Source organism: Lepidochelys olivacea (genome assembly GCF_965140295.1).
Source record: "Lepidochelys olivacea isolate rLepOli2 genome assembly, chromosome: 5".
Taxonomy (NCBI): Eukaryota; Metazoa; Chordata; order Testudines; family Cheloniidae; genus Lepidochelys; species Lepidochelys olivacea.
The window spans coordinates 13,526,869-13,551,336 of NC_140415.1; the positions used below are offsets into that span (position 1 = coordinate 13,526,869).

At 43.7% G+C, this 24,468-nt stretch overlaps 1 protein-coding gene across 1 annotated transcript in view; it reads right to left on the reverse strand.

The window, feature by feature from the left end:
- The window catches only part of LOXHD1 (lipoxygenase homology PLAT domains 1), a gene marked incomplete at its 5' end in the record, with an annotated part of 327,020 nt that overhangs the window by 175,669 nt on the left and 126,883 nt on the right, over positions 1-24,468 (reverse strand). The window contains 4 exons of the mRNA XM_084628053.1: positions 1,084-1,334; positions 3,070-3,193; positions 11,724-11,872; positions 13,819-13,917. Of these exons, the coding sequence (XP_084484179.1) occupies positions 1,084-1,334; positions 3,070-3,193; positions 11,724-11,872; positions 13,819-13,917 (623 nt within the window). The remainder of the gene's footprint in view (positions 1-1,083; positions 1,335-3,069; positions 3,194-11,723; positions 11,873-13,818; positions 13,918-24,468) is intronic.

A 24,468-nucleotide genomic window follows, 5' to 3' on the forward strand; every position in this document is an offset into this window, starting at 1 on the left:
ATCCAGTTCCTTTCACTAGCAGCCCAAATTAGAGGTGTCTGAAACCTGCCACAGCTAAGGTAACAACTGAGCAAGGAGTTGTGAGTCCTCTGTGAAAAGTTAGGCTCTTTGGGAAGTCATCAGAAAAAAACAACAGGCTGTTTCTTGTCCAATTATGAGTGCAACAAATGGTTTCTGCCCTCCTACTCCCCCAGAAGATTCTTCTTGGGGTGTATTGACATGTGGCTACCAAGCAGAGGCCAAACACCACTGTAGAGTCTGGAAGGAGAAAAGGGTCAATTGCTCATCCTCCAAAGACATGGGCTTGAGAAGTGGGGGTTGCAGGATGTACCAGGAGCCACTGAAGTCAATGACAGGGGCCTGTTGCATGCATCTTTCATTTTCAATTCAACAGCCCAAGTGGACTGAGGGTTAGGCAGCCACATTTTTCAATGATTGGCAGGAGACCCAAGTTATGCAAATGATTCAGGTGTCTCCACTGCTAAACTACATCACTTCCCAGAGAAATCACATGGCCTTCCATCACCTAGGGAAAGTTGTCCCTTTATTGGCAAACTAGATTAAGAGCTGACAATCTCATGGCAGAACACAGTTAGAGATGGGCATAGACACAAACCCATAGATCTGAAAAGCCCAAATTTGGACCCCTAATAAAGTGATGTGGTTGACCCCTTTCCCTGTTCTGGACCCACCCAAAACCCAAGATCACAACAACCCCTAAACATCGGGCAAGTTTGAATCTGGATCTTAACTTAGAAGCTCTGAATACAACACAAAATTGCATTTCTTCAATACGCATTATGCAAGCATCTAACAGTGCTTCTGTGCTGAGCAGAAAATACTCTCTCTCTTTGTGACAGCAAATGAGCAATTGACCCAATTAATGAGGGATTGATTTATGCATCTAACATATATTAGTGGCAATCAGTCTCATAGCATGCATTATGCATAATATTGACTTAATACACTGGAGATATTGTAATCTAAATAAAAGTAGAATTTTAAAACTGATTTGGTTGTCCAGGGCAGACTGCAAATGAGAAATAATTTGAGAGTTGCCTAAAGACTTTGACCTGTTCTCACCTTCTCACAAAACCAGCCAGAACTGACACCGCAGTTATCATGCCCAATTGTAACTCTGCTCAGGGGGCTGAGAAGAGCTGCTATCTCAATGTTAAATAGATCTGTCCTGGCGCGTTCAAATTCACCTCCTTCCAAGAAAATCTTCCCACTGTTCTTTAAACCTTTAGAGCCATGCAGGATTATGTGGACCTTGGAGTTAGTGCCAGCCCCTCTGACATCCCCTGTCATTACAGCAACATTGTAAACAATACCTGAGGGGTTCACAAAGGAATGAGAGTCAGTTAGAAAGAAAAAAAAAGTGAAAGTAACAATTTTTGACATGACATAGAATGTGGTTCATAGCTGCATTGATTTCCTGCGGGGTGTTTTGTTTTCAACCACCATGCAGTGCACTATAAATATGATTGTTTTTTCATGCTATGGAGTGTTCAGAGAAACTCACAGCTAAAGCTTATATAACTTCATATATTTCAGCAGGAGTACACATAGGGTGATAGCCTCTCTACTACAAGGTCCCAGAAAGAAAGAACCCTTAGCTGAAGTTCAGTGGTTCTGACATTCTTGCTTTTTCTATTAAATTAAATGAAAAATACTGAACACATATGTAATATCTTCAGAGTGTTCTGCATTACATTTCACAAGGTAGTCACAGAGATTACTCCACTTTAAGAGCTAGGAGACTGAGGCATAGCTGTCAACACCAACTTTTCAAACGTGGGTGCCTAACGTTAAGTGCCTAGACCCATATTTAATCACCTAAGTAAGAGAGACCTGCTTTTCAGAGGAGCTGAGCACCAGAAGTTCTAAGTAAAGTGAAGTGGACCTGTAGATCTTCAGTGCCACTGAAAATAAGCTCCAGGATACAGAACTAGATGAACCACTGGTCTGATCCAGCACGGCAATTTCCATGTCCATTGAAAAAAATCTGAAAATCTCGCCTTAGAGACGTCGATGTCACGGACAGGGTCGATGGCACAGCTGGGATTATTAGAAGTTAGCCACTCCTGGCTCCCACATATATGTTCCATTAATAAGTAAGGAAACATTCCTACTACCATAAGAATGTTCCAAGGTGCACATATAAATATTTTGGGTCCAGCCTTGCAGCCTTTGCTCAGATTAACTAACTCAAACTTCAATGGTGATTTTTGCTTAAGTAGGGACTTCAGAACTTGATGTTTTATAAACAGTCATGTCTTTTCAAAAGTTACATTAATATTTGTATGTTGGCATGTTCTATGCAAGTGGAGCATCTTTATCAAACCATAGGAGCTCAGATTTCCTCAAACAATGAGAAAGCATTTGTCTGTCTGTTCTAATTAAGTTAGACAATCATAAAGTCAATATTAGACTTTGGAATTGAACATAGTGCATTGTAAAAGGAGATTATGCTTCCCCAGCAATAGTATCAAGCATAAAATTGATCGATGAGCAGCACATTGGAAGCTTTTTCATCAGTTACTCAGATAAATAATTAAGCCATTTGGCACTGGTAACCCACATTCTGAAGGCTGACAGTCGACATGTTAACGCATTCACTGGATCCTTCTTCCATGAGCCATCAGCCTGGAGCCTGCTGATGCAGGTGCTTCCTGACCTACATCAATGGACATGTCATGCATCTGCTATGTTGGTGAGCTGGGCACTGGAGGACTGGCATGTCACAGATGTCTGGTCCACAGCAGGTCTCCATGATGAATCACAAACATGGCATGTTAACTTCTAAATGGGGCATGGCTAGAGATCTCCACACAGCACAGGTCCCTGCGGTCCAAGGACCATGAAGAAGTGGACTCTGCCTCTCTATATCTGCCTCTCCAACCCTAACCCAGCTATGTGGGTGACCTGCCCCTTATGACCATGTTGGAGGTCGACATTCACTTCCCATGCTCCACTTATTGGATCTCATTTTAGTGCTATTTAAACCTTTGCTCGCTCCCCAGTTCTCCTTGCCCCCAATCCCAGAATCAGGCCCACTGCCTTTACCTGTGGCCTCACTTCCTCCCACGAGAATGTCCCGCTGGATTTTCCCATCATCTTCATCTAACGCAAACCAGCGACCAACTGGGAATTCGTACACAGATTTATTGCCAATGTCTTCGATGATCACCTAGGAGAAGAGGAGACAGTTTGTGACCAACGTGAAGCTAAAGCGAAGGGCGGTGCTACATGGAGAGCAGATCAAAGAGTGCAGGGGAGATGCAGCATTTGAGTTGCCCATTCTGTCTTACCTGACTTACAAATACATTTATTGGAGAACAAGATGAAACCGTCCTCTCCACAATTTTGGCTGACAGAGAGTTGCAGACAGTCAGCACATACGTCACCTTTTAATGCGGCTATTTTGCCTAGTGAACTTTGTCAGAATCTGCCCCCTACTGGAGCTCCCAGCTACCTTCGACAGCAGGACCATCTGGCTGGCCTGCTTTACTCCTCTCTGGACTCCGCTGGCTGCCTTCTCTCTATCCTTAGTCTGGATGGCAGCTAAACTGGTAGCCCCATGACGACACCTTTTTCAAAGATTTTTTTCATAGATTTTAAGGCCACAAGGGACCATTCGACCTAATCTGACCTCCTGCATAACACAGGCCAGAGAATTTCACCCAATGACTCCATTATTGAACTACCAGCTTCCCCCTTTCACAGTTCTGCACCTTCCCTCTGCAATGGGGGCAGTGAACCTAGAGCAGAAACAGCTGCTAGTTAGATCATAAGAACAGCCATACTATGTCAGACCAAAGGTCCATCTAGCCCAGTATCCTGTCTTCTGACATTGCCCAATGCCAGGTGCTTCAAAGGGAATGAACAGAACAGGTAATCATCAAATGATCCATCTCCTGTCACTCATTCCTAGCCTCTTGCAAACAGAGGATAGGAACACTTCAGAGCACGGTTTTGCATCTCTGCCCATCCTGGCTAATAGTCACTGATGGACCTATCCTCCATGAGTTAGGCAGGACTTGGCTTCCTGGCCCACTAAATACGTTCTACGTTGATAAGCCAAGGACAGAACTTCCCCTATGTGGCCAGAAAGGCTGTTCTTACCAATTTTGCAGTTTCTTGACCTTCTTCAGAAGCATGTGGTACTACCAGAGGCAGGATACTAGACTAGACAAACCCTTAATCTGATCAGATATGACAATTTCTATATCCTTTGTTCCAAAACATTTGTAGATTTCCATAGTTGACTAGGAAATGTTTTATACCATTACTACTACCATTACTATAAATGTTTTATACCATTATACCATTACTACTGCAATGTTTTATACCATTAGAGGATAATAGATTTTCTGCTAGACATGAAAAATCTGAATCTCCATTCCTGTTGCTGGTGAATGTCTTCAGTAAATAAGATTTGCTCTCCAGGCTAGACTGTTCTTGTTGTATTTCCCTCAGCCTTCAAGGCCAGAGGGAGAGAGTCTGAGAACTATTTATTCCAAAATCCAGACACCAGTGATTCCCAACCTTATCATTCATCTAAAACAGGGGTGGGCAAAATACAGCCCGCGGGCCACACCCTTTTAATCCAGCCTTTGAGTTCCTCTGCTCCAGTGCTCCAGCCAGGGAGTGGGATCGTGGGCTTGTCTTGCTCCACTCTGCGCGTGCAGCAGCTCCGCACAGCTCCCAGAAGCAGGAGCAGTCAGGGGCTCCACACACTGCCCCCGCCCCAAGCACCAGCTCTGCAGCTCCCATTGGCTAGGAACTATGGCCAATGGGAGCTGAGGGGGTGATGCCTGCGTATGGGGCAGCACGCAGAGTGACATGGTCTCACCTCTGCTTGGGAGTCAGAGGGGGGACGGCCCGCTGTTTCCAGGAGCCGCTTCAGGTAAGTGTCACCCAGATCCTGCACCCCTGAGCCACCCTGCAGCCCAACCCCCCCGCCTCAGCCCTGATTGCCCTCCAAACCCTTTGATCCCAGCCCAAAGCCCCATCCCAATCCCCTGCCACAGCTGAGAGCCCCCTCCCGCCCTCCGAACCTCTCCAACCCCGCCTGGAGCACCCTTCTGTACCCCAAACCCCGCAGCCTCAGTCCCACCCCAGAGTCTGCACCCCCATCCGGAGCCCTCATCCCCCCCATGCGCCCCAATCCCCTGCCCCAGCCAGCCCGCCATACAATTTCCATACCAAGGTGTGGACCTCAGGTCAAAAAGTGTACCCACCCCTGCTCTAAGACTTTGGTTGTAGCTGGTAGTGCCAGCTGCCTCCGGTTCTAATGGCATGTAGTCAATCCCGGAATGGAGCTTGTCTCCAGAGTTTGGGTGGTAATGCATGCTGGGAAATCAAGCAGCAGCTGGGCACTGGATCTAAAAGAGACGGCTCCATTAAGGTACATGTGGACTGGGGGTGTCTCTAATAGCAGTGCCCAGTAGCAGTCATGATAGGAGTAGCAATAGTTTGGAGCCATCTCTTATAAATTAGTACTTTTCTTATGCTTCTCTTCAAGCTCTTTATTCACATTTCATTTTATATTTAGAGCTGACAAGCTCACTCTGAGCATAAACAACTAGACAACAACATCCACAACTTAGGAAGTGTGAGAGGAATGACCAGAGATGTTTAATGTGTGTGTCTGGGTCTGACAAAGCTTCCTTTATTAGATCATGGAACACTTTGGGAAAAACAGCACAAGGAGAAAAACAAATTCTGTTATGTTTTACCCTGCACCTTCGAACTTGGGGCGGCTTACGTTCCAGCTAGATTTCATGTCAAGCTCACAGCTCAGGAAACTGCTTCGTTTATGTTCACAACTATCTTACTGATTACTGCTGCAAAGGGGAGGGCTAGTTTTTTGGGCTGCCCCTTGTCACCTCCCCAGTGTCTGTGCCACCATTGACCTAAACAAAGTGGCTCTAAAGTCTATGTCATGCAGGGACTATTTATAGTATCCTAATCATGCTCCTTTTCCTGTAGTCTGTTCCCACTGATCAGAGGGATTCCCCAGGGCTCTGTTCTTCATTTTCTCTGTTCCCATTGGGCAGTTTAAATGGCAAACTTTGGTTTAGACCCCAGGAACAATACTAAAGATTGAGATAACACTTGCATTTCTAGTCATGGTACCCAGGCTTCAAAAATACTAGGTCAGATCCTCAACGGGTATAAATCAGGAAGTCAACACCAGATGAGGTTGTGGTGAATTTATAAACTATTTCTTTACTTCTTTTACAGGCAGGAGAGGTAGGGATGCCTATAGTTAAGCTTGCCATTATAAAACCATGTTTTCAGTTGTTTATAACTTTGTCAAAATTTTAACTGTTTGGGCTGAAATTTTCTATGCTGCGTGTCTGACAAAGGCTCGTTCTTTTTCTTTTCCTTTGAAGTTTCAGCAAAAAAATGGCTCAGCTGTTTCAGAGAATAGGGAAAATACATTATTTTGCCATTTAAAAATATTCTTACCACCATTTTGATGGGGAATTCTAGTGACGCCATGCTTTGGTGGAAGGGGTCGCAATTTGGCAGGGGTGTATGACCTTTGTGTCAGGAATGCGCCTTTTGCTATGCCCATGAAAAAACATCCAAATTTGGCCAAGTTATAAGACTTTGCACAATATCAGTTGCCACAGCTCCTGGGGATGAATTGGGGCTGCTTAGTAAAGGAGGCCATTGTCTGCAGGACCCCTGCCCCAGTTGCTGTAGAAGTTGGAAGGTATATAGCAAATGAGGCAGAGGATTGCAGGATGAGAAAGGGTGGTCTCATGGTTAAGGCAGTTGAATGCTTCCCTGGAGAACTGGACTTTTTCTCTGCCTCTGCCACAGAGTTCCTGTGTGATGCTGAGGAAATCATTTTAACCAACGGCCACTAATTGTGTGTTCCTCATTTTCTGGGTGCCCAACTAGAATCTGGTTTGCAGCAGTGCTGAGCACTCAAAGCTGCCTTTGAAATCCATGGAAGCTGTGCTTTGAAGATGTAAGTGCTATATTATGCTAAGGACTCTGAAAAATCAGGCCCTAGGCATCTAAAATTGGGTACCCAAAAGTAGTGGACACTTTTGACCTTAATCTCCCTTCTCGATTGCCTAGTGGTAAAATAGGGATAACAGCACTCCCTTGCCTCACTGGGGTGTTGTGAAGATAAATGTATTAACATTTGTGAAGCACTCAGATATTATAGTGATGAACGTCACAGAATAGCCCCAGCGGAAATTAATAATTCTGTATAAAGAGCAGGGTTTGAATAGTGACAATGAGGATAAAACAAAATATTGAACAGCTGGTCATTAACTGAGCACTGTCCATCCTGTGCAATGAAAGAGACAGGGGTCTGGTGGAAAAAATAGCATGTGACCATGTAATTAAGGCCTGTATCATAATGCATACACACATGAGGGCAGAATTAAGGTTGCACAGGCAACTTTAATTCTGACTTTTCCTAACTTTTGACTACTTGACTTTGCAACCTTATTGCTCTTTTAACATAGTTTTTATATGTGCAATATATATATGTACACACACACACAACACATACATATAACCTACGTACTGCCTTCCATCTGAGAAAGTTGCAGCACTTTTACAAACCCTCATCTAAGCTTTCCAATACACCTGTGTGTATGGGAAGTATTATCTCTATTTTAAAGTTGAGGAGAGTGAGATGTGATTGAATGACCCAAATTCTCAAAGAATCAGTGGCAGAGTGAGGAATAGAACCAAAGAGCCTCAACCCCTAGTCCTATGGCTTAGCCTCAAGAGCATCCAAGCCTTCACGCACTCCTTCAAGCAAGCACCATCTGACACAGATTTAACAAACACACACTCCAGTCTTAGCTGAGCTTGAGGTAAACATGGTGGACTCAGATCTCCACTCAATACAGTAGGAAGGACTCCAGTTGGAGTCGCCTTTATGCTAGAACTGCAAGTGCATGCTTCAGTTCTTTGCTTTGATGTTCCTGGGTAAACAGACCTTTTCAGCTATAGTAACAAGGAAGTTACTGAATTCCATTGGCTTTGGATCTGGACCGATTTAAACAATTTTCAGCAGGGTCCAAAAGAAACTCTCCTGGGTCGATTCGTCCAGCTCCCCGTAAATGTGCAAAACTGAATTCAGAATTCATTACCCCTAAATCATCTCTCACAAAGAGGAGCGTGGTCTAGCCTGTCTTTGAGTGTTTCCAGTGAAAATAATTCCCAAACCTCCTTTAAGAGCTTGGTCCAGTGGCGGCATGGTCGCTGCTCATTTTCTGGTATTGAACCTACATTTTACCTCTTCCCTACAACGAGGAGCTTCCCATTCTGTCCTTGCTGAGTAGGAAAAATAATTGATTCCTGACCCCTTTACAAGATCTGTTCACACATCTGCAGGCAGTTAACCCTGTCTTTCTTTGGTCTGCTTGTCTCCAAAGAAAACTTGCTGAATTCACTTAACTTTTTACTCACAGCTCTTATTTTCCAGATCTTTAATCTTCTTTCTCAATCTCCTCTGAACTTTCACATGCTTTAGACCTAAGCACTGCTAAGTAGGGCAGAATAATTATCTGACTTGTTTTACACATGATATTACTAGTAATACAACCCGATATAGTACAGTAATTGCCTTTTTGCCAATGGTTCAGGCACTGATTCCTTCAGCACTCTAGGGTGCATTCATCAGGACCTGCTGATGTCAATATATTCAAGTTATCTAAATACTCTTTAACCTTTTATTGTCTAATAGGAGAATACCAGGAGTTTCAACTCTGAGTGAGTTAGATTAGTGTTTATCTTCTGTTCTAAAACACTCTGCAGTGCCATTCTAAGAAATGACTTGATCAAACTGGGATCACTATTGTCTCATTTCACCTTCTATCCTTTAACTTTCTTCTCCAAGGGCTCAATCCTACAAAGCCCGAGCACCCCCAAGATGGAGAAACTTGGCACTCTGCTGGACTACCCCTAGAGCCAGCAACAAATGGATGAAAGGGCTGCCTAGCTTCTGCATCTTGAATTAGAATGAGCTTGTGATTTGAGACTCTTAACTCTGTCAAGTTGACAGGACACAAAAACATTGCTGGCACGTAACAAATAAAATGATATTAATAACTAGTGCAAGCCAGCTTTGAAAAACAGTCTTTTTGCAATCCTTGCAGTGGGGAGAGACAGCTAACTGGAGTGAACCATACAACAAGATCCCAAGATAAAGGCAAAGTCAGACAGACAGCAAAATTGGTCTTAAGGTCAAGGCACTGAATTGACACGTAGGAGATCTATCTCTAGTCCCAGTTCTTCCAGACGCTTCCTGTGTGACCTTGGGCAAATGGCTTAATCTGCAAATTTGGGAATAATACTTCCTCTTCCCCACTCTTTGGCTGTCTAGTCTACTTAGATTGTTAGCGCTACAGGGAAGGGGCTGTCTCTGGGTATGCACAGCTGGGGGACTCTGGGCATGATCACAATGCAAACGACAACAGATAAGGTTGTGCTGGTGAAGCTTTGAAAGACGACACAGCTATTTTATTAAAAAATGTTTCCTCTATATTTCTTTGTGTTTTATGTCTGTCCATGTTTCCAAAATGGTGCATATTATTGTAAGATGTGGGAATGATTCATATCACCCAGATATCAAGGTAATTATTTTGCAAGTTGTTAAACAAGCATTTAAGTAACCTGTGCTGTTATCACTGGATCATGTTTGGGTAGATGAACTACTTAGTCAGTGCATAATTGAACTAAACATACAAAAAGTTTCAAGGGTGAATGGTGTGAGTTATAAAATTTGGTTTAGGACAAATTACTATGATATTCATTACCACATAATTTTGGTGCTAATCAGGACCTTTCTTTAGATACAATAATCTCCAGATTATAACCGTGGTTTTGCATCTCATCTGAACAATGACAACATCTAGTACAGAGCTAACATCATTTTGGGGAGCTGGTTCAGTAATAACTCAGCAGGAAATGTGCCATCTGTTGAATCACAACACCATGTCCTGCAGCACCTACAAGGGGTGTTCCTTGAAGATCTCCTACACAAGGATTATAGCTATGCCTGGAATTACTGAAAATAAATCAGGGTGGATCTGCATGCAAAACATGGATCATTCCACATGGTTTTCTGACATGGGAGTCTACAATTCCCACTGACTGCAGCTCACCTTTTAGAATGGTACCTATGTTGTGCTCTGTGGTCGTTGGACCCACTTGTGATAAAAGCGCTCTGAAATAGCATGGGCAATTTCGGTTAATCTGCCCAGATGTGGTATACTTACTGCATGGGTAAGTTTTCTGTATTGTAAGAGGTCCAGCAATTTGACTCATTTGCTGGGCCCCTAATCACAAATGCTCCAAATGACAGATTTGCCATTAACTTCAGTGAGAGTTTGCGGCTGAAGAGGAAAGAAATCAAACAGGGACTTGCAAGGAGAACTGTTAATGAGAGGCCCTTTGGATGCACAAAGAAGGTGGTGAGCTGCAGTCATGCAGAGTAAAAGCAGTGAGCACATTAACGGACACAGAGAAAAGTTAGTAGCCCATTTAAACCCCCCTTCATTTACCATGCAAATGATCGTAGAATCATAAAAACAACGAGGAGTCCGGTGGCACCAACCGTTTTCATAGAAACAAGACACACTAAACTGTATACTCTCTATAGAGTGCCCTTGTACCATTAAATTTATTTTGAGGGATTATATGGGAGCTCAGTGGTGCATGGACCTTGCACCGGCCTGTAAAAAAATAAGTGTTTGCCACAAAGGTGAATCACATTAACAGGCCTTTCTTTGTCTCTCTTTCACTGAATGAGTGAGGAGAGCAGAGGATGGGGAGGGTTGATGTTAGAAGGTGCAGAGTACTTACACCTCTGCAGTCCAGGGCCCAAACACTGACTTAGGTCAAGTCACTGGTGAGTTACAACCTGGTCCCCATTTTTGGCATAGACGCCGACTCCATGAGTGCTCTGGGGCTGGAGCACCCATGGGAAAAAATAGTGGGTGCTGAGCACCCACTGTCAACCCTGCCAATCAGGTCCTCCCCCTCCCCCTCAGCACCTCCTACCCGCCGGCGGGCCCCACTTATCAGCTGCTGCCCCTCCCCCACAGCGCCTCCCACCCACTGGTGATCAGCTGGGGCGGGAGGGAAGAGGCAAGGGCAGGAAGAGGTGGGGCAGGGGTGGGGGCTTGGAGGAAGGGGTGGAGTGGGGGCAAGGCCTGGGGCAGAGTGGGGGTCAAGCATCCCCTGGGCACTCAGAAAGTCAGTGTCTCTGATTTTTGGTCACTTGCTTGAGCACCTCTATTTAGAATATATGCAATGTTATAGCTGTGTCGGTCCCAAGATATTAGAGGGACAAGGTGGGTGAGGTGATATCTTTTACTGGACCAACTATTTAGAGCAGGCTCAAAACTAGAGTGTTGCAGGACATGACTGAATTGACTGGCAGGGCAGGTAAGAGAAGTTTCTGCTATAACACTTGCACTCGCCCTTCACATACCATCGTCAACACCAGATTTGCAGTTTTAAAAATCAATTATCTCAGAAGATTTTGGTGTGGTTATTAGCTTTGAATGTTGAGTGCTTGACCCACATCTTTCTGAGTAACAAAAAACTTGAATGACCATATTACCAGTGAGTATTTGGGACTGTTGGTATCGAAGCAGTGAGCAGATGAAAAGTTAGACTTTTTGGTCCCAGTTCAGCCCTAACTAACTGTCTCCTATGGAATAACTAACCTTGTCAAGGAACCAGCCAGCAGAGCCACCCTTGTTATTATGGCCTATGGTAATTTTCCGTAACTTTCCCAAATTTGGAGCATCAAGGGTGAACTTGTCCTCTGCTCCCTTTTCAAAGTTGTCCTTGTCATTGTCCAGTCTCCTCTCCCCTAAGCAAAACAACAGCAAAGGGAAAGGTGAATGAGATGGAAAAAAGTTGGTGAAGGAATCAGTACATATTTATGCATTAAAAAAAATCTCTGTCTAGCAATGCTACTGTTATGACTAAATCAACCAGTCCCAAAGCACTGCTTCTATAAAGCGCAGACAGTAGAAGACAGGGAACTTTATAATCCAGTGACAAAGCACCATTCCTTCAGAACACAAAAAAGCAGGAGAGTAGCAAGTGGGGTTTGCTGGCTGATCTCCCCAAGCCAGGGCTGGAGGCAGGAGAACAGCACAGGGAGTTGACTTCTGGCTTTCACGTCGGAGAGCTGGAGCCAAGGACCAGAGAGGGGTGACGGCAGGGGAGCAGTGACTTACCAGTGGACATGCCTGAGCTGGAGCCAGATGGCTGAAGGGCTCCCAGCAGAGCAGCAGGGAGAGTTCCCACTGGGAAGTGTGAGGCTACACCCCACCTGGGCTGAGAGGTGGTGGCCCTTCTGGTAAAAGGACAGGAGGCGTGTGATGAAGAGCCCAGGTGTGGCAGAAGATACTGCAGTATGGTATGGAAGGACTCCCAGCAGAGAGGCTGGAGGGATTCCCACGGGGAAGAACTGGGTTTTAAGGACTATAAACAGTGAGTGTGAGAAGTAAACTATAGTTGGGACTCTTACTTAGCATTATTTACTCTATGTTTTGGTAATTAACTGGCCCTAAGGAGGGGTAATACTTAAGCGAGCCTGTGTGAAAGGGAAACTGAGGCAGACACACCTGTCATGTAATGACTTGCTGTAGGAGGCTTCTCCAGGCAAGGTCGCCCTACAGCAGTTACTTACATCACTCAGAAGTTTCCAAAAATAGATGGGTGGGCATCTCTTTTATTTTCTCTATTGCAACATTTCAAACAGTTCTGCTTTTAAAAATCTATCCAACCATTTAAAATACTTTTAGGGGTAGATACAAGCTGCAGAATTCCAGATTTACTATGTCTCAAAGCTCAGGGGCATTTGGATCCTGGATTTTGTTCCAGACCACTATAAAGAGAGGAGTTATTTGCAAAATTAGGATCCAGGTTTGGATTTTGAACACCTGTGAACTCAAAGGAGTTTGTTTTTATGGAAAAGTGTTAAAGAATTGAACAGGGATAAAACCAATAGTGTACTACATTAATTACTCTAAAAGCCCATCGAATTTAATAGGGAATGAAATCCTGTCAACAGATGTTTATGAACCATTTCACAGAATGCAAGAGAAGTTATATCATTCTCTATTAAATTCTATAGGATAGTTAAACTATAGAAAGGACTTCATTTTTTTACTGAAGTCTTGAAGACTTTTCTGTAAGGGTGGGTTTGGTTTGGGCCCATCTCTAGTTATTATTCTGATCTTATAGATGAAACATACTGTTTACTAAAATCAAGTGCATACTATCATGTTTTGCTACAGCCTCTGTTTCATAAAATAAATGCAGCTTATCAGCTGATTTGAATTAAATGGTGATACAAATGGTGACACGATCACACTTTAAATGGACAGAGATTCAATCATAGTCCACAATTAAAGTTTGAAATAATATGTGTGGACAAAATTCTTCTCTCAGCTTCCCAGAAGGGATTGCCAATATTTTGCTTTCCCTTCATGTATGGGTATCACATTAACATCAGATATTTTAGTGAATTGTTTCCCTGTTGAATTGGTCTATGCCCGAGTGTCTATACCAGGAATTTTTGTGTTAGATGACACAGCGGTAGAAAAGCCTGACCCTTGTTCTGCTGTTGCACCTGCTGAAAATTATGGGTCTGAAAAATCCTAAACTAGACAGGCCCTTGGTTGTCCTTTCACGGAGCCAAATCATTTTGCATTTTCCAGATTGTGCTGTTTGTTGTTCAGATATCAGGCTCGCCTAGGGCAGAGCAGGAAAAAGTATTTCAGGAAATGATTTGCATTTGAATACCTGTGTCTCCATTCTCGCCAAAGATATTAATGAAGACATCAGCATCTGTTCCACTGCCGCTAATGTCTCCGGTAAACACTTTGACCACATACTTGTTAACTGCAAAGACAGAAGGAGAAATGCCCAGCATATTAACAATACAAGCCATGGATCAACATAAAGCATACGGATCCACACCAGACCTGCCACTGTGGTGCAATATGCCTTGGAAGCACTTGGACAAGATGGGATGCTAGGAGCCACTGTTCATACTGGTTAGTACACAGAACGCTATGGTAACTATTGCAACAGACTCAAAGAGTGAAATACTCGTCCCACTGAAGTCAGTGGGAGTTTTGCCATTATGGGGGTCAGGATTTCACCCAACATGTGTACGCAGGCCACCATTCACAGCCTTTCCTGGCTTTTGTAAGACTACCACCATAGGGAGAGCCAGGATGCCAACGCATACAAGAAAATTTCAATAAAGAAGGAAAACCAAAGCTTAGCCAAGGCAATTGAAATACTCCCCCAAAACTTTACCAGAATTAATCCTACACTGATCCCTCTCCTAATAAGAGTGGCAACATCTGTGGACACTCTGCTGGAGGGTATTGTGCAATCCCCCCTCTTGCATTAGCCCCCCCCATCCCAATTCTGTAGTGAGCTCTCTGTGGGGTTGGAAACTGTGCCACAGAGACATCTGATACTCCGTGCTTTTTCTATCTACAGTACTTATAAACACCCCCACCCCAAATCACTGGACTAGCCAAACACCTCACAATCTTTAATGTATTTATCCTGATAACACCCCTCTGAAGAAGGGAAGTGCTATTATTCCCATTTTACAGATAGGGAACTGAAGCACAGAGAGACTAAATGACTTATCCAAGCTCAGACAGGATGCATGTGGCACAGGAGGGAACTGAACCCAGGCATCCCACAAGCTAGGCTAAGCTAGTACCCTATGCATTGGATCATCTTCTCTCCCTCTGTGGAAGGCGTGCAAACCATTCAAGGAAGACCTTTTGCCTAGTCAGATCTCAGTGACGTTTGGTGTCCACTTCTCAGGTGCAGATCATTCAGTTCTTGGCCTTTTTATTGGAAGTTTGAACAAATGACACAAGTGATTCAAATTGTGGTGCTGACACATGGCCATTAAATTCGTGTTAGCCTTGTTTTTCTGAAAGATCAATGATCGGTGTAACCCAAACAACTGCTCAAGTTTAGATCTACATCAATTCTGAACACTACACTGCAGCTAACTTTGCAACTTAGCAGACACCCAGCAAGAGCAGGTGATAACAAATATTTTGAAGAAAGATCAGTCAACTAAAGCAGTGCAAAGACTTGGAAAGGTCCCATCCCGCTACCCCATCCAGTTTAAAAATTCTGCTGCTTTCTAGAATATAAAAAAAGCCATAAGCGAGTGAAGGTATCAAGCACCGTACCTTCGACATTGCAATGCTAAAATGCAATGCTATATCATATGTGGCACGAAGGAGCCCGAAAAACAATTACATCAATAAGAAGCACAGATTATATTTCCATTGCCCAGGTTCTTCAAAACTAGGGATGGGATTTTTCAGATGTGATCAAGGTTAGCCTAACCCCGCTCCCATTGATATCAATGGAAAAATGCCCACTGACTTCAGTGGGAGGAAATTTAGGACAATGTTTGGCAATTTTAAAAATCCCACCCTAGTTTAGTCGACTGACTGTATTGGAGCAGTACTCATCTTTCTTTATACCAGGTGGCAAGCTCCATGTATATTTAGACCTGAGTGAACAACATGCAGCAAATAATGTATTCAGTGATGGCTCTCTCCACGAACAGCCTATAAATGACTTGTACATTTTTATTATTTCCTGGTCTAGAGACTGTTCCTGGCTAGTTTGCTACAAGTCTTTAGTATTCCTGTTTTAAGATGTGTTGATGAGTTTTTATTGAACAAGTAGGAAATGCAACTGCAGAACTACAAATTTGGCCAGGGGGCTGTGGGGCAAATACAGTACCTCTCACAGCTAATCTTTTAAATAGACTAAAAATCAAGTTGACAGTTGAAGAGCCCCTCTCACAAATGCATCAGCACACAATAAAATAATATGAGTTAAAATGCCCTTAATAATCAACAACAAGAAGTAAAGGGCAGAACCTGACTCCCAGTAGGGAGGACTCTTGAAGACTTTTGCTAGTACAGCTAATGCAACAACAGGAGGTGCAAACCCCAGAGAGTTCTCATTTCTAACAGCCAAAGATAGAGTTGGTACAGTTTAAAGCTTTGATCTTGCTGGTGGACTTCTGTGCCCACATGCTACTAACAACACTATTAGGCCTTGAGTCCCCAGTCTGGTGAAGGGGGAAACATGCTGTGACCCTAAGAGCATCCCAGTGTCAGAGAGCAAGGGGCTCTGGTATTAGGTAGTGCATTTCAGCTGGCCTGACCAGTTCATTGTACCCCAATTCAGTGTACATCATAATCTGTATCTAACAGGTGTCGTGTAAGGTATCATTGGAAAAACAAGTAACACAGTGGTCATTAATATTCTTTTATGTTGTATGTATGGTAAATGCCCAAAGGACTGTACAAATGTGAAAGAAATATGGGACTAACATGTGTTTGAACCAGTAAGTCTAGGGTGCAGGTAAACAGGTTTTTTCCAGACAAAAAGGCTGATGCCTCCATCCAGGTGCAATCACAGACAATTGGTAACCACAGTCAAGCAGCCATTCATTGGCATATTGGAGGCTGCAGGGTCAGATCAACATGCATGATAGAAAGCACCAGTGGGGAAGAAACCAGCATGGAACCTTCTCCATCAGACTCCATGGCACCTCTCCTCACAGCAGGGGCACTGGACTTTGAGAAGGGCCCATTTCAAAGGTTCACTGGATTATAAAAAAGAGAGGGGCAAAGAGCCCCAAGGGATTTCACTTTCTCACATGTATTTGCTGGTAACCATTTCTGTCTTTCTCCCTTACACTTGAACTCACTTCCAATCCTCTCTTTTTGTTAATAAACTTCATTTACTTTCAATCTAAACTAACCCAGTGCTGTGTTTGAATCAAAGTGATTGTTTAACTCCAGTTAACGCAACAAACTGTTGTTTTTGTCTCTTTAAAGGAGCAACAGACCTTATTACCAAATGTTCCAATAGGGGCTGGACATTTCAGAGCAGACGGTTTTGGGGACATTCAGAATGGGGGGGGGTATGTTGAGGTCACTTGACTAGTAGTAATCAAGGCTGGTGAAGAGCAGAGTGTGGATGTGCTGCAACAAGCAGGCTTCTGGAGTCAGAGTTGCTAAACCAGGGCTATTTATCACACAGATACTCAGTGCATAGTTGTCTGCTGGCTGGAAGCATCCAGACAGGGAGCTATAGCAGCAAAGCATTTTAAGCCACTGAGGTTTCAGGACAAGCAGTGACAGAACCTCTCACTGGTCCCTGTTGCATCCCGCACAGAGCAATTTACAGGATCAGAATCAGGGAATAAGTGTCCAAACAAGACAGCAGAGAGGACTTCTTCAAGCCACAGCCAGAGCGGACCCATTTTTGAAAACAGCAGCTAGTACCCTGACTTTCTCGGAGCATGACCTGTCAGTGAGAGATATGATTGTACAAGTGCTTGCCAAATAAGATACCTTGAAGATTTCATTGACATTCCTAGGATGCAAATTTGAGGCAATGACTTCATGGATCAACCATCTAGTTGGAAGAGCTGATGGGACCAAGTGTCGTGTTGCACAGGCAGAGGAGGAAGAAAAAAACTTTCAAAACTAAAGTGCTATAGCCCTGATCTTAGAAACACTTGTGCATGTGGTTAACTTTCAGACAACACAAATTCTGTTTCACAAAAAAAATAAAAGATATTTCAATATTTGCTTTTGTTACACATCAGAATGAAGATTAGACCTTTCAAAGTTTTTCACAACAAAATGAGAGAGACAGAGAAAGGGACCTCATCCCACCCCAGAATAGACAATAGCCCCATGGTTGGGCTTTCACCTGGGAAATGAGTGTTATCTGATCATAATAAAAATGTACACTCTGCAGGCTAGATATCTGCAGAGATATATATGAAATTGTTTTTATATTATTCATTTGGTACACTTAGTTTCCTCCTGTGCCCACTAATACAGGACATATCTGTCAAACCAGTGCTGTAATTACAGTACATGAATACATGTAATTTGTAAAAAAAAAAAAGAAAACACGCATATATTTCTTTGTTGATCTTGGAGGTTATTGTCACATGGACCAGCATATTTGATTCCTGTAATTGTACAGTTTTAAATATGGGAATTTGCCCATACTGTGGAAGAGAGCCTGCCAACCCCAGATTCCTGGCTGAAGCCAGGGCTCTGGGAGCTGGTAGGGTCCCTGCTCTGTGGCAGCAGCCTTTGCTAAAGACAGGTCTTTTCAGGCTGCTAAGATCCCCACTCCATGGCAGGACACCTGCCAGACTCTAGAGCCCCAGCAGGAGAAGAGAGCCTAGCAGCCCTGGGGGCCCATCACAAGTCAGGCTGGCTACCTGCTGCAGAGTCGCTAAGGAAATTGACATTCTTGTCAGTTTCATGGCTGCTATTCAGTGAATAGCTGACAAATGTCAATTTCACATTGTGTTTAAGGAACATCATATTTCAGCTTTTCCGAAATTAGAGCTTTCAACTATTTCCTGATGTCCCTACATCTTCACAGTAACTACTGCACAACCCGTGTAACCTGCAAGGATATATCCTATGTGTGTATAATGTCTACTGTCCTTTTCTTTTTCTATGCAATCATGTATGCTGTGCACTTACAGGCATTCCAGCTTCCACTGACACAACTCATCTAGCAAAGCAGCACTCATAAAGCAGTCCCCAGGAAGGATTCTTAGAGATGTTACATAGATGCTATCTCTGGAAAGTAAGAGGGTGGCACTAACTGACATGGCCTGGGTGTACTGAAGAAGTGGGAGGTGTGGTAGTCAAGTGCTTTATTGCATTGTATGCTCCTAACAAATTTGGGTGCAGCTGTCAACAGCCAAGTGAACTGACTGGTAATTCCACCTGGCGTTAGATTGAGTTTTCTAGCATTTAAGGGCTCAGGGTTTGTTTTCTTGTGAAGTGGGAGAGTCGTGTGATTGTTGGCACCAGCCCGGGATTCAGCTCAATTCCCAGCTGTTCCACAGACATCCCATAAACCCTGGGCAAGTAATCTGTCTCTCTCTCTTTGGGTATCAGTTCTACATGTGTAAATCCCCCTTTCCCCCCTCTTGTCTAGTTAAATTGTACCCTTTGGAGCAGGAACTGTCCCTTACTACGGAACATGTCCAGCACTAAATGTAATGGAGCCTTGATCTTGGCTGGGGCTTTTCAGCCCCCCCGTAATACAAATAAATAATGCATTTCACAGATTCCATTTAGTCACTCCATAGCATCCCTACTTGGTCTAAATTACTCTTACTTCCGTAGCTGTGGACAACTTATGGATACATCCCAGTCCATTCAGAAATTTGAAAACCACTTCCTTATTTTCCATTCAGCTTAAACTCAGTCTCTCCTTCCGCTTGCAAATTGACATTGACCAGATGCCGTTTCTGCCATGCCACACTATTCCATTAACCGTGCAGTTCATTTAGCTGTCAGTCAGTCATTGGATATATGAAGTCTGCCTCCTGAAATTCCGTAAGAAAGAATCTCATCAGTACTTTAAAAAAAAAAAGAAAGAAAGTGCTGGGGGAAGGGGAGGAGAGGGCTAATAGTTTAGCTAATCTTATTTCAGACACTAGATGGCACCGTCAAACACGAGCTACCGAACTCATCTATTGCAATAAGCAGGGAGGATTATGCTTCATTACTTAAAGCTATCATCTCCCACTGTGCTCAGTGAAGCTCTCTATTATATATTTCTGACTAGCTTCCTTGTGCATGACCTGCAATGTGGCAGGTTACCAGCAGGGTGTCAAACAATCAAGCAATGGCACAGCCATCTGATATATAGCACACTGGGTAAAAGCCAGAGACCTAACTCTGGGCAGCGTTGTGATTACCTAGCTAGATGAGTTCTAGTAATTTTAATTCCATTTTACAAACACAGCCATGGGAATAGTCTGTTAAAATGCATCCCCACATTGACGAACACTGTGACTGTTACTCCACCGCGTGTTTGGGATCCATAAAGACGCGATGGAGCATGCAGAAACAAGCCAGCCCTATTGCCTGTGATTTCTGACACCAGCTTTATTGCAGCCCTAGAAATTGACTCATAACTAATCTGAAAAGCAGAATAATTCACCCTAGCAGAAGAAGAAAGCATGGTACTGTGGGCAAGGCATTGGCCTGTGACTCAGGTGATGGATGTTCAATTCCTAGCTTTGCCATAGATTCTTTATGTGACCTTCAAAAATTCACTTTCTCTCTCTGGTCACAAAGGGACGTAGGCAATTTGGCACTGAGCATTGCAACAACTTTTAAGTGCTGAGAAAAATCACAGGAATACACCATGATTCACAAAGCCTGAGTTAGGCACTTAGGCGCCCTATACAATGAATGGAGACAGAGAGGTGCCTTAGAATGCCATCCACAAAAGCCAGCACATGCTAAGCAGGAAACTGCCTAAGCTAGCTCATGGGAGATGCCAATGAGAGAGGTATGTGCTAAGCGCCAACCCGCTCTCAGAGATAGGTGCCTAAGTCCAGGCTTCAGGGAGGTGCCTCTTTCTGCTAGCAAGTAACGAGCTGGGGGAAGATAGGCATTTGTCCACCTAATGTGTGTGTGGGCCCTGATCCAACAGGCACAGATGCCAACTCCATGGGTGATCTGGGGCTGGAGCACCCATGGAAAAAAATAGTGGGTGCTCAGCACCCACCAGCCACAGCTGTTCTGCGGGGCCCTGCCTATCAGCTGTTCAGCAGCCCGCCCCCAATCAGCTGTTCGGCAGCTGGGAGAGGGGTTTGGCGGAGGGCAGAGAGCAGCCAGCGGTGTGCATGCAGAGGCCTCAGGGAGGGGGTGGAACGGGAGCAGGAAGAGGTGGAGCAAGGGTGGCACCATGGGGGAGGGGACGGAGTGGGGGCGGGAAGAGGCGAAGCAAGAGCAAGGCATCGGAGGGAGAGGTGAAGTAGTGGCGGGGCTGAGCAGGGGTGGCGTGCCCCCGGGAAAAAATAAAAATCAGCGCCTACGGCAGCAGGCATGCTCAGTGACTGCCTAGATCTACACAAAACAGCCAGAGGAGATGGGGAGATGAGGAAGGCGAGGACAAGGAGGAGGACCTCCCTTTTCACCCTTAGTGCAGTGGTTAGGGCACTCAACTGTGATGTTTGCTTCCCCCATTCTCCTCTTCACATATATATTAAACCCATATATTGGCCAGATTTGACTAGGGGAGGACGGTACTGCTCTGGGGTCCTAGGCTGGGAGGATGGTGGTTAGAGAGTCTGCATGTAACTGCAGTCGGGTGTATCCCCACCATGTGAATGCTGGTGAGAGTGCAGGCTGGAGGGCTTTGCAGCTTGTCATAGCTGCACAGTGTGAGAGGGAGCCCAGGCTGGTGGGTATGAGGGCTCAGTGGTACCCCAGTTCCAGGTGGCATCCTGGGGGAACCTGTCACACCAACCTTTCCCTGGTTCATGATTCGCCTGGGACTTAGGCAGGAGATAGGTGTCCAGACAGCCAGGGGAAGGCTGCAGTACACATACTTGGAGGCAGAAACATAGGCACCTAGGGGACTTTTACCACAAAAACATAGGTGCCAAGCAAGTTTAGGTGCCCACAGGGTTTAGTGGCAGCCGAGCAGGGGGGTTATGGATCTCAGTGGCACCTAAAATCAGAACGTTGGTGCCTAAGTCTGGGGGCTTCGGTGACTAAGCACCTTTGTGAATCCCACCCTCTGTGCCTCAGTAGCTCACTGTGAAAGGAGGGTGGTAATTGTTCCCTGCTGACTACAAATAATAGGGGCCATATAACAGGCAGAGTGAGACAAACAGCAAGAACCCAGAACAACTGCCATTAAAGTCAATGGAAAAACTCCTCTTGATCTCAAGAGGAGTCAGCTCAGTCTCCCAGAGAGAGATGCTCACAGGTGCTGAAACTAGGGGTGCTGTTGCATACCGTGGCTGGAAGGAGAGTCCATCATATGCAGGGTTTACAGTCAGTGGCTCTCAGCACCCCCACTATACACATTGCTCCAGCATCTTTGGAAAGGCTTGGCTTTTTGCTGCATAAAAACATTGCACAATGTCCAATAAAAGATCTTTTCCCCCATCCCCACAAGAAAAATATGGAAGTCATTAGATCAGCAGGTCCTTTCTGTGCCTCAGAATAATTAATTCCTGTCAATAGCAATTGACGACTATCCTTTGTAATGAACGGCAGCTTTCATAACCTGTGAATAGCTTCTTCACCTGAATATTTGAACTGGGAATTCAGACTGCTTGTGTATTCGCTGGAGGTACAAGAGCATTTGGAGGACAGGGGATGTTTATGAAGAGTTCAGTGATGCTTTCCTATTAACTGAATTTGATCATGACTATCACCCTATCAAAATGCAGTACTACTAGGGAAGAAACTCCAGAGAGTATTTCTATTACTTTGCAGTACAGACATTTAGAAACAGCTGCTACGTCTGAAGCAACCCTGAAACAAAGCTAATTAGTCTCAAAAGTTGTTTTGCTCTGAGTATGCTCCAGAGCAATCGAGATGATTGCTATTATGCAACAAAACCTAACAGTAAATGGAAAAAGGAAAATGATTGTTTCCTCCATTGAGTGTTATGATTATTCTCCTTTTGCCCAATACCCTCTTGTGCTTAATTCAGCTGTTCATTTCAGCATTGTGGAGCCCAGAGACCACAAGATCAAGCCCCAACAGGTGTGACCTCAGTATGAAATTAAAACGTGCATCAAAATGTTTTTTGCAGTGCTGTTGTTGGTCCCATGTTGGCCCCAAGATATGAGAGAGACAAGATGGGTGAGGTAACATCTTTTGTTGAATCAACTTATGTTGGTCCACAGAAGTTGGTTCAATAAAAGATATTACCTCACCCACTTCATCTCCATCAAAATGCTGAGAATATATGGAATACAATAAGGACATTCCAGTGAAACAGTTCATCAGAAGCAATCTACAGATGAAGCACTGGTGTATTGAACTGAGTTCCTTTAGTTTTACTTAACTTTCACAGCTTTCAAAGATTCTCATAATTTTTCATTGGTTCAGCCTCACTTAAAGTCTCAATTCAGCAACCCTAGAATGTGCAAAACTCCTATTAAACTCAATGGGAATTCCGCATAAAGAGAGTTTGCAAAATCAAGCCAAAAATCTAGCAGGATCAGACCAAATTTTATCTCAAGTCCAAGTCCAAAGAGCTTTACTATACCATTGCTTGTAGCACTGTGCCTATTATTAAGAAATACTGGCCACAATTTAGAATATTTAAGTCCTGATTCAGCAAAGCATTTGAGCATGTGCTTAAATCCCATTGAATCAGGATGAATTTAAGCACATGCTTAAGTGCTTTGCTGAACGGATGGCCTTTTCAAGCCCTAACTGCATCAAGAACTCATAATTCCTCACGTTGGCTAATATTAAAACATAACAAAAGGGAGTTGTGAAGCCTTCCTCCTAGCAAAAAACAAACAAACAAGCAAACCTCATTCTTAGTCTCTGAATAGCGCAGATTGTGTCTAGACTCGACTCAAACACTCACTGATTACCTAACACATGTTAATCTTGCATATACCGATACACATCCCAGACAAACAAGTTCTGGGTAGTTTGGGAGATAAAGTCCAACCATAATAAAATTTGAAGAAAATGTATTCTATGGTCCTTATTGATCATGGTCTTTCTTTTCCTCTGATTGTTGAATGACTCAGTCCCAATCTCCCTGGTTGATCTCACTACCTTCATTCTACACAAGAACATACCAACAAGTGGCTATGAAAGCATGTGAAGAAGTAACAGACCCATGTCAATATTCAGTTTGATCAGCTGAACTTCAATAATTTACTCACAATAATTTACTCACATACACTCGCTCCGAGGATTCGTTGTTAGTTCCCATCCATAATGATTCAATTTCTTGTTGCCAGATGTGTTCTTTTAGGGAAGCAATTTAGGCAGCTGTATTACTTAGATGTAGTCACAGATATGGCTAATCTTTATTTATAATGTTAAATTTTTGCCAAATAATAAAAATAATAATTTAAATCAGTGAGCAACTCCTGGTGCGTTTAACATTGAGGATAATATATACACTAAATTAAGCTGGCTGCTTCCTCCCTCAAGTTTATGATGAACAATGCATTACATCTGCTTCCTAGCAAGAAGAATGACATGTTTGTTCAATAGCCCTTTTAGATTTCTGAGACATAATACAGCTCCATTGTAATCAAATTTATTATTAATAAGCTGGATAACATTAAACTTTCCCCAAAGAAAGAGTTATCACTAATTAAGAAAATGGAACAGTTAGATGGTTTGAGCTCACACACAGGGTACAGTAATAATTTTGTCCTATTCTAAATATGCAGCCTTGTTAGGGTTTGCATAAACTGTTATCTGAAACATTTATAGCCATCGTGTTTGATCTTTAGCAACTTTGGAGCCTAGGAGCCAGTTGGAGACCAGTCTTTAGTTCTGAACCCGTTTGGAATAGCCACGTTGGCAGGATGTCATGAAAACGTTA